The sequence below is a fragment of the Rhinolophus hipposideros genome (genome assembly GCF_964194185.1).
Source record: "Rhinolophus hipposideros genome assembly, chromosome: 14".
Lineage (NCBI taxonomy): Eukaryota > Metazoa > Chordata > Mammalia > Chiroptera > Rhinolophidae > Rhinolophus > Rhinolophus hipposideros.
In genome coordinates, this window is record NC_138060.1 from 62,683,413 (window position 1) to 62,694,352 (window position 10,940).

The 10,940-nt window shown below is 55.1% G+C and overlaps 1 protein-coding gene across 5 annotated transcripts in view; it reads left to right on the top strand.

Annotated features, from left to right (window-relative positions):
* The window catches only part of DOCK3 (dedicator of cytokinesis 3), a 297,859-nt gene that overhangs the window by 283,691 nt on the left and 3,228 nt on the right, over nt 1-10,940 (top strand). For 3 of the 5 annotated variants that reach the window (XM_081071637.1, XM_081071635.1, XM_081071638.1), the window contains 4 exons: nt 4,480-4,598; nt 5,750-5,837; nt 9,642-9,764; nt 10,275-10,357. In XM_081071637.1, the coding sequence (XP_080927763.1) occupies nt 4,480-4,598; nt 5,750-5,837; nt 9,642-9,764; nt 10,275-10,357 (413 nt within the window). The remainder of the gene's footprint in view (nt 1-4,479; nt 4,599-5,749; nt 5,838-9,641; nt 9,765-10,274; nt 10,358-10,940) is intronic. The other 2 variants (XM_081071634.1, XM_081071636.1) reach the window with 2 other exon arrangements.

Sequence of the window (10,940 nt, forward strand, 5' to 3'; positions counted from 1 at the left end):
CTGTCCTTGTAGATAGGAACATTTGCAGTAGAATAGAAGTTAGCTGTGGTGACTAAGATTTAGTGCATCCAGGGTTGGCCACGCAGACCCGTACAGAAGAGAGTAGACGGAGCTTGCCAGCCAGTCACTGCTGCTGCTTCCAGCCTTCAGAGGGATGGGGTGTCTTTATCCTTCTCGTTATTATGAAGACAAAGAGAAACAGCACTCCTTTGTGACATGGAGAGTCATTAAGGAAAAAAATCTCTTCAAAGGCCCACAGTAGGAGTGATGGAGAGAACAGGGGTAAAGTGATGGAGAGATGAGGGACCCACTGGGAAAAGTCTCAGCTGACAGAGGATAAGGTTGCAACAGGTAGTCACAGACTCACCTGAAGCATCCGGCCCAACCCCTCATTTCCTGTGGAAGAAGCAGGGCCAGTGAAGGGGCCTAAAGGCCATCCAACCCTTTCAGGGCCAAAGTGAATCTGATCAAGTCTGCACTCACCAGCTTTCAGTCTGATACCCTTTGCACTCCCAGGTTTCCTTCCTGACATGGGCTGTGGCTCTCAGAAAAGGGGAGCCAGCATTTGGAAGCAGGCACTGCTAGCATTAGAGAAGACAAATGTTACAGAAGATGTGTCGCTGTGTGAAGGCTGCAAACATAAGAAACAGTGATCTGTGTTATGAAGAAGGTTTGTGTTACAAAGGATAGCTTGAGGTCTAAAAGGGAAGGAAATCCTGAGAAGTTAGCCACGAATGCTACAGTGGAGGTCAGCATTTGCAGCGTCTAAGGTAAATGCTCCTGAGTAGAGCTGCAGAAACAGATTTTGTAATATAATCTGTCGTGCAGTTTTCTTTCCTAACCTGAACAGTCTCTAAAATACACGCAGCCGTATCTGAATCTTTATCTGGACCATGATTGCTGATAACAGAAGGACACAAAGGATGGACATTTTAGCTCAAGTCCACTCTGACATTGTTAGGACACTTCCTCTAAGCTGTGCCTGGTACTCACTCTGCCTGGAGAGAACAGAGGCACCGTTGGGGACCTCACAGGCTGGCGTTCCTACCTCTGTCCTTCCAGCTAACCACTTACTGATCTGTTCACTCATCAAGCTTTTAACGAGTGCCCCGGGAGGAGGAATCTGCATGGCTCTTGCATCATCAGAGTTGCAGAGAGAAATTATTTTCTCCCTGTTTGGAAGTAATCCTGTTTATTTCAAATGGTGTGGTTATCTATTGCTGCATAATAAACCACCCCCCAAAACTCAGTGGCCGAAAACAGCCATTTGTTATCACTCACAGTTCTGTGGTTTAACAGGGCTCACTGAGAAATTCTAACTGCCGTCTCTCACGAGCTTATAGTCAGGTGTCGCCTGGGGCTCACCTAGGCTGGACAGCTGAGATGGTTCACTCATGTGGCTGGCAGTTGATAGTGGCTGGCAGCCGGAAGCTCAGCTGACTGCTCAGCTGAGTGGCTTGGGCTTCTCACAGCACGCCACTCATTTTCCCCAGAGCAGGCATTCCAAGAGACCCAGGCAGAAGTTGCAAGGCTTCTTATTACCCAGGCTTGGAAGTCCCAGAATGTCCTTTTTGCCACATTCTGTCAGCTAATCAAGTCACTAAGGCCAAGCCAGACCCCAAGGTGGGAAATGAGACTCCACCTCATGAGAGAAGTGGCATGTGTGTTTTGGAAGGCAAGTGCTCTGAAGACAAGCTATCACAATGGTCAAATTCCAGAATACCATATAAAGACTGATAGAAGCCCCTTCCCTTCCTGGACATTTCTTCCCTTTCAGACATAAAGTACAAAAGTAAACAAAATGCTGAAATAGAATTGGGCCCAAAGCAGGGAATGGTGGTAGGTGGTAAGGACGGAGGCAATTAAGAAAGAGCAGGAAGTTACTTGGTTACAACATCCAAGCTCAGGCCCATCTGGAAAAAAATATGTACGAGATGAGGCCCAGTGTCAGGCCCTGTGAGAAAACAGAAGACTGAGCGGATATCAGAGAAGAAGATTGCAGTAAACACAGTAGTAGGTGCACTGGGGGCCCAGAGGGAGGGAGTGGCTCATACTTTTGGGGTTCTGTCTGGTATTCTGGGTGAGGAGAAGGCTTTCATGGAGAAGGTGTTCTGGAGAAGCCCTCACATTGGAGTCACTTACCCCACTCCCAGGAGTGGTCGTGACACCAGTGGCCTTCGTGGCCGTGCCCATTGACACTCTGCCGTGGTCCCTGTTGCTTGGCAGCTTTCAAGCTGAATGGCCTGAAAGGTACAATCTCAAGTCTTGTAGGTTGGCAGCTCCCCCTGGTGGTCAAAGAATGATCAGGACTAGGAAATGTAGGGATTGCATGGATCCTCCTTGAATAGCTAGGTCATGCTGGGACTCAGCCTCCCTGAGGTTCACCAGACTGCACCTCAAGTAGCTCTAAAGTTCTGTGACACAAAAGCCCTTGTGTCAGTTTAAAAACAGTTTAAATGGTTTCATGAAAAGTAGCCATCACTCTCTTCTACCATGGGATTGGCTGCCCAGGGCAGAGGGCAGTGGGAGGGCACTGAGATGATAGAGTGGGACATTTCGTGGTAGCACAGAGCACCCCTTTATAATAGCACCAGAGGGGCCTCCAGAACATGGGCACCAATCCTCAGGGCCCTGGGGCCTGCAGGCTGCTTCTCTCCATCATAGCCACCCGTATGTGTCAGAATATTGAGTGCACAGATCTGGGGCTGCCTGGTGAGCCAGGCTGAGCTTTGTGGGGTCAGTGACCACGGCCAGCCTCAGAAGGGCAATGCGCCTTGTGTCACCCGCATGCCAGCATACTGGTTGTGAGCGTGACATAGCTGAGTTGGTGTAAATGTGCTGTATGGCTTTCTGTGCGTGCTCCATGGAAGGTAGCCCTGTCCAGAGCCGGGGCTGGCAGGGCTCAGGAAGTTTCTGGCTGGGAAGGCACTAGAGAAGTCAAAAGGATTAGGAGCAGATTTTAGAACCTGCTTGAGGTTGCCTCAGATTCTAAAACAAAACATTGTCCACAAAGGCATACTTTCCTCGTTCCTTTATCAGTGAAGGATAGTTTTAAGACTAGGTCTTAAAGCCAGCCCTGAGGTCCTACAAGTAAGATTGCTGAGAGCCTCTGTGGAAGAAGCTCACATAAAGAATAATTGCAGTACTGGTGTATATTATACTGACTTCCTCACAGTATTCAAGCTTCATCTTCTTGGACTGAAATGAGTACAAGAGGAATTTCTCAAGGACTGCTGGGGCAAGCTGGCTGCAGACCTTTTCTAGCTGTGCTCTACCAGCCCTGCACTGTGCACTCAAAGAAAGGCCACAGAGACGCTGGGTTTCGGGGACAGCTGCCGGAGCCGCAGGTTCACCTCTCAGAAGGAGCCCCTCCATGGGCTGTCTCAGCTCTCTGGCTTCACTAGAGCACACTGCAGAGAGGGATTTCAAGCACTTGGGCCAGAAAGAGGCTTCCAGTGGACACTTCGGGGGCGCTGGGGTCTACGTGACCCTGCCATGACCCCACCAATTTCTATAGATATGCTGTCTGGTACCATGAGTGGTGCCCATTTGGAGGGCCTTCCACATTCCCGAGGAAAGCCAGCAAGTTATTCCACTAGTTCTGTGGAAGGTTCCCTCGAGGACCATGGGTGGACAGGTTCCTGGGCCTGTAGCTATGGCGTGTGTGAATGGGGACTGGGCTGCCACATCTGGCATGGGCTGACCTCCATAACAGTCCCTCAGACCAGAGGGTGGACCACAGAGGCCTCACAAGAGAAGAGCACAAACCAAGTTAACTCACGAGCCTGGATTAAAGCCCCACAAACCCCAGACAAGTCCCATGGCCCCCGAGTTCACTGAAGGGCAAGTCTCAGAGTAAAACCCCGGAGGCACCTGGGTGCAAGGGGCTGGTGCCCAGCCAGTCTGGCTCTAGGGCTGCAGTAGAATGGCCAGGAAGGCAGAGCCCAGACGCTGGAGGCCTGGAATCTGGGAGGGAAGATCCTCTGGGAAGAGGTGGTGGGAGCTAGCTGAGAACAGGGCCATGGTGTCTGGAGAAGGTAAGTGTGTCAAGTTAAGAACTGTGCTGCTGTGTTACCTGAGTGTCTCTGTCTCTGTGTGATGGCTTCATTGCAAGCTGGTCTGGGCCCCCTGAGAGGGCCCAGCATCCAGGTCACAGCCGTCTCCCGAGAGTGCTGGGTGCAGGGACCTCGAGGGTCTCCCCCCAGTCTTCACCTCTGCTCACGATGGGCCTCCGAGCCTGGTGAGAGGGTCTGTCCGTGGGTCAGCATCACCCCAGCACATCTTCAGCCGGGATGCAGGGTGTAGCCCCCAGCACCATCTAACCACCAGACTGTTTCATTCCTCTTGTGCTTGCTGAGCTCATCCTCACCCCAACTGCAAGGGGCGCCTACCCTGCTCCCCTGGCCCCGGGGATGCTTGTCCACTGGACGCTCCATCTGTGGCTTGTCAGCTGTGCGTGATTGTTCTCATTGGTTACAGGCTCTCCCTCTCTGCCAGATAAGTACCGCCACGCCCGGGAAATGATGTTGCTGCTGCCCACACGCCGGGACCGGCCGAGCAGCGCTATGTACCCGGCGGCTGTGCTGGAGAATGGACAGGTAGTACCCCCAGCCTGCCGGCCGCCCTCTGCAGCCAGGACGTCGGTCTGGGCTTCCCTCATCGTCCTTGCTGGGCTTTTCGGCATTGTCCCCCATGCCTTCCTCATTCCCTGAAAGACACTCAGGAGGCTCTCAGGCTCCTGGATGGGGCCTGCAGCGAATCTGAAGACCAGCAATCCAGACGGAGTGCAGTGTGGGTAGAATGGTGGCAGGGTTGGAACCACCATTGCTTGTGTGGCTATCTGTCCTTCTGACCAGCCTTCTGAACTCCTTGTCCCAAAACAGTATGGCAGAAGAAATTCGTTCTTTCCTGTTCCAAGAAGGCAATGGTGGACGTGGGTCTAAGGATGTCTTTCCTCCCTGTGTGTGTGAAGGGCACCTTCATTGGTCTCTTCCATCCCTCCATCCTTCCATCCCTCCATCCTTCCATCCTTCCACCTGAAGCCCTTCACTACCTACTGGCACTCCTCTCCACACCATTTGCACAGCTCTCCAAACATCCTACTTGGGGGCCTTGAACAGATGCTACAGGGCCTAACCCCTCCCCCGTCCAACCTTCCCTGTCCTTCCATCAGAGTCCATGAAAGTCACCTCTAAGCAACTTACCTAGTCCCAGAGTGCCCGGAGTTTCTCATGGTACCTTCTTCCTGTGCTCGATCAGTCCTGTCAGGTGAAGGGAGCAGGTCTGTTTGGCAGCTGCCCATCAAAATAGTCCTGTCTGACTCTAGGCTCGAGTGCTGCTCTTCCCCCATCCTCAGTGCTAACATGGACCTGTGGCGGGGAGCTCCAGGAGGTTAAATTCGCCCCTAAGTCCTTCCTGCCAGTGTCTCCCTGGCAGGACAGAAGAATGCAGTTAGGAAAGGCGCCTGTATCCTTTCTCTTGGCCGTGCACGAGATAGTCTGGAGCCCCGGCAGACCCCAGAGGTCGATGCCTCCAGTGGGGCTCATGGCAGCACTCGGAGCCGGATAGCACTGGGCAGCCCTCCCTGGGCTGGCCTGCTGCTCCCAGCACATCTCAAGCATAAGCTGTACCACTGCTTGGATTCGCCCATCTGACTTTGGAATGTTCTAGCTCCTGTGGCCCACAGCACTGCCCCACAAGGTGTAACTAGTTGTTTTCACCCTCTTTGATGTTTCTTTCCTTCCCTCAGCTGCCAAATTTCCAGCGGGCCCTGTTCCAGCAAGTGGTCGGAGCCTGCAAACCCTGCAGTGACCCCAATCTGTCTTTGGCTGAAAAAGGTATTGTTCTACTTCCCAGGTGGCCTCCCCCCATGTGTGCCCCCATCCCGAGCATCTGACTTTTGTCCCTGAGCACCAGCTGGCCCAGGCCCAGCCACCGTCCAACACCCATGCCTCATCAACTCCTGAGCTTAGTGTTCAACCCATGTTTGGTTTGGATGCTACAACTTTGTCTCTCTCCCTCCCCAGCACCCACCCCAGAGAGCCTGGCTGCCGCCTGCTCTGAGCCCACCTTTATGGAAACTCAGGCTACTGTGTGAAAACCACTCCCCTGGGTACCGCCAAACCAGCCCCAGAATTCAGCAGGCCCTGTAGCCCCTTTGGTCCCTCTCAACTTGGGCCCTCAGGGACCTCTCCTTATTGCTCAGAACAGGCCTACGGCCAAGCAAGCCCCAAAAAGACTGGGAAGGACAGGCCATAACACAGTGAGTTTCCCGAAGACAGTGCTCTGCAAGGGAGGCCCTGGGCACTTTGAGGGAGTCCAGTCCTGTGGCTCCTCTGGCCAGCAGCTGCTGAGTCCATCTTACACACTGCCAGCTCATCAACTATATCACGAGACTGGGAAATCCCTAGAACAGAAGCTGCTTAGATAGTGGAGTCCTAGCCTGTGTTCTGCTCCAGCAAGCTGATGGAAGGACCAGGCTTGGACCCCGTGACCCTGATGGAAAGACCAGACTTGGATCCCATGATTCTGATGGAAGGACCAGGCTTGGACCCCTGTGACCCTGATGGAAGGACCAGGCTTGGACCCCGTGACCCTGATGGAGGGACCAGGCTTGGACCCCGTGACCCTGGCCCAAAGTCCCACACATGGAGGCCTGAGTTAGTTTTGACACAGAGGGGACGCTGCTGAGCCTGCCTGCCACACACAATCTGACCCCATATCAGCCTATCACCCTGTAGGTTCCCCTCCCCTCTCCTCCATCTGTTGGAGGTTACAGCACTTTCAGTCCACCAAGAATACAACCTACTGTCCCATCAGCACATGTCCCTCCCAAACTGTCGTCATTTGCCATTGCACCTCACCAAGTGCTGTCTGCTCTGCCCACTGTCACTGGTCCTCCCTTGCTCATCACGGAGGACGTACCTGTGTCCACGAGCTCAGTGCCTGGTAGGCCTCAGCACTGGGTGCCCAACTGCAAAGGGCATGGAGCTTCTGCAGAGGATGCCTTCCTAGCCTCGAGGCTGCACGTCCCAAATCACGCAGCTTACCTGGACCCCCGCACCTGTGCCCCACGTCACAGTGCCCCTGTGGCCTCGGCGGCCAGAACCCACAGTGGCTTTTCTTCCCCTGAGATGTGGAGCAATCTCAGAACCAGCCAAGAGCACAGGTGGGCTCAGGTCATATGGGTCCTGGGAGCCAGGCCGGGACTCTGTGCGGACGGGACACAGAAGAACGTCAGGGCTCGGACCAGGCTGCAGCAAGAAGCTGGACACACCGTCCCGGGTGTGAGAAGGAAAGCGGGTCGTCTCAGAAGAGGCTGAGCCCAGAGCAAGCGTGTCCACGCCAGAAGGCCAGCACTTGCCTGGTGGGAACACAGGCCAGAGTAATGGCCACAAGTCTCTGCCTCGATCCTCCAGGGCAGGAACTGTGCATACTTGTCACCATTCTCTTGTCACCATGATCCTGAGTCTCATAAGGACTCCACTTCTCACTTGCAGATAATCCTCCTTTGCCGGGCAGTGACTTTGGGGCCCTTGGGGCCGCGGGCTGTGCACTGGACCACCGATAACAGAAAGAAATGGGGACACAGTGGGGATTGCCCCTCTTCTTCTAGGAGAAGTCATTGCATCTTAGATTTTCCAGCAGCCCCAGTGCACTTGTGCTGCGCCTCAAACACCCGCTGGCCTCACTGCTGCAGGGTGAGCTCGATGATTCCCAGTTCCCATGGAGAGGCTCGGACAGGTCCCCTCTGTAAACCACTGCAGCCTTGCCAGCTTTCTTCCGCCATAGCTGTTCTGGCTGCAAGTCCCTTTGGGCCCTCGTGGGTGAACTTCTGCAACCCTACAATTCTTCAGGGTCTAGATGTGCATGTGAGATCTTGGGCTGTCAGAACCCTTTTGGGGAAACTGCCCAGACCCACCTCCACGCTTCTTATTCCATGAAATTTGGTGGCTTCTTCTGGAGATGGAACTTTCCTTTTTAGAGAGAGGGAGCTTCAGTGCTGAGGACAGGAGGCTCGTGCTGCATCTTGGAGAGAGCCTGTGAGGGTGGCCTGTCCTACTCTCGAGATGGCCCAGGCTCTCTGAGGAGGCCTTCTGGTGGGATCCACCTGATATCTTCAGATTCAGAATCCTTTCCTCTCTTCGGGCAACAGCTGAGTGCCTTCCCACCCAGTCATTGCCCCGCTGTCCCTCCTGCCACTAGCCATCAACCATCCCGTGAGACAGCGATCCTTAGACCTGAGGTGGTTTACATAGTGGAGTTCAGCCCTATGTTCTGCTGCAAGCTCACGCCAGCTCCTGACCGGTGAGGAAGAAGAGGACGGATGTCACCACCTTATCCCTGGACTACATCGGGCCAGCCCCTCCTGGCCACATCCTCCTTGAAGGCCACACTCCAGCTGCTTCCCTCCCAGAGCCTCTCAGGCCCCATGAGGCCCTGGCATCCCCACTCAGTACCTAGAGCAGGAAGAACCCAGCCCCAGCCTAGTCAGGCTCGCCTCCGCTAAGACTGCCCAAGAACAAAGCCAGTGAGTGGACCCCAGGGTGTGGGCTCCCTCCCGGCTGCCCACAGCCCGGAAGGGAGACTGCTTGACTGGCTCCATCAGAGAAAGGTTCTCATTCTTCTCGGTGGGGTTTGTTCTCCAGGAGGAGTTGGTCAACAGGTTCACGTGTCCCCTGCTGTTCCTCAGAGTGGCACCCTCAGACCCCAAGGTCCAGCCATCCCTCCTCTCCTCCTCCCCTCTTCTCACCTGCGAAGTCACGCATCCCAGCTGTGGCTGAGAGGCCTGTATTCTGGCATTGGACTTCTTCCTTAGCATAGGTGGACACTTTGTGTTTCCCTTTGTCTAGAGCCCGCTCCACCCGTCATCCATGGCATGTGGGTGCCAGAAACTAGGCTTCTACGTGCCCCAAAGCATCCACGGGCTCCCTAGCCCAACCTTCTCTCAGGATACAGCAGGTCCATTTGGACCTGGGCCACAAATGCTGGGCATTGTACTCTTCCCTCCATTGGACACAGTGAATACCAATCCTGGCCTAGAAAATCCCTGTGCATGCCAAACCCAGACAGTGGCCACAGAAAGAACGAGAATGGGCAAAGCTTGTACATTACCACAGGCCCTTTGGGGGGCAGCTCCTGCCTACTCACTGGCTGCACACTAGCTCTAAGAGCAGTCTGCCTCCTGCCCATGCTGCTCCCCGCTTTCCCCTGGGCTGAGGCAGTAGGACAGACCCAACTCTTGGCTTGGTGAGAAGCTCTGTGGCCCGCGTGCTCTCCTCTCTCAGTGTTGTGAGCCTGCTCCGTGCTCTTCTGTTCTCTCTTCTCCTCCTGGCAAACCCCAGAGGCTGCAGCTATTCACTGCTTACTGCACTTTCTCCCCGCTTGCCTCATCTTGAGTGCTCTTCAGACATCAGTTCACTCTGGCCATCTTCTTAAGAGGCTTCTGTCCCTGGCCACTCCCTCCTAAGAGCCATGGTGTCTTGCTTGGCCAGTGTTTTTTGCCCCAGGGGCTGGCATCACTCCCACGAGTACTGGGTACATAGCACATACCTGGAGCAGCCATACACCGTAGGACGGGCTTCTCCCAGAGCATGGCTCAAGAAGTAACTTCCTTCATGCCATCTCTTTCCACCCTTCAGCGGTGCCAGCAGCCCCCAGCAGCTGGAGCCTGGATAGCGGAGCCCGAGAGGCCCAGCCCTTCCTGTCTGCCCACATGGGGCACATCCTGGCCCCCCCAGTGCCTCCCCGAAGCCTGCTGCATGGTAAGAAGACTTCCAGAGGGTCCCCAAATAGTCCCTGGTCTCCGACTCTGCTCAGGGGCAAGGGCAGCTGCCCTCCAGGCTGAGAAGACGGGCCATTCACTGGGCTGACTCAGCCAAGGAAAAACCATCCCCACCACAGGAAGGACCCTGCTGGGCTTTGGGTCGGTAAGGCTTCCAAGTGCAGCAGGGGAGCTCAGTGAGGGCCTCCCAACCAGGGCGGCTGAAGACAACAGAACTGTCATCGCCCGGCAGCCAACCGGAGACCTGCCACTGCCTGTGGCCTGTTGTTCCACGAGCTCTGACACAATTTGACCGTCCTGACCGCCTGTGTAGCACAGGTGTCTTTTATTCCAACAGCCTGTGTTTTGGAGAACTCCAGTGAAAAGAGGTTTTTCTGTGGCCTTCATTGCTGAAGGGTTCCCAGGATACTCTTCCCACGTCTGCCCAGCAACGTGCTGGTGTGCAGCCCAGATGTGCTCCTGCTGAGGCTGGTTTCTGTTCCCTTTGCAGGTCATTACTCCCTACACTTTGACGCCTTCCACCACCCCCTGGGTGACACCCCCCCGGCCCTCCCTGCCCGGACCCTGCGCAAGGTAATGTACTGAAGCCAGAGCCCAACAGGCTGTGGGATGAGCCATCTCACCTGGCCTACAGCCCCTGGGGCCCACAGAACAAACCCGAGCCCTCCCCTGCCCCTCTGTCCGGAGAGCCCCGCCTGGCCAGGGTGTCCTGCACCCAGTGCAGTGGGGCCTGGGGCAGAGAGTCCTAGAGAGAGTGTGGGCCGCAAGCACAAGCGGGGGATGCTGGGGTTCTGGCCACACCATGAGTATGAGCACGCCACTGGTCAAGAGGTAAAGACACAGTCCTGTGGTAGGTCGCAGAGTATTGTAACCTCGAGTCGAGTCAAAGCAAGAAGCATCAGGCACCAAAGCTCTCCAGAAAAACTCATTCACTTTTCTGCAAGTTGGAAAAGACTGACTGACCACAGATTTTAGCAGCAGAATGCACTCATCTGGTCCATGGCCACCCAAGGGTCTTTCTGCCCTTCCCAACTGGCCTGATGACCCAGCCCTTGTGTCAGACCCCAGCCCACAGCCCGCAGCCTGGGACCTGGCTTCAGGGGACGCAAGCCCAGCAGCGAGGGCAGGGCCATGTTTTGGCCCACTAATGCAGGTC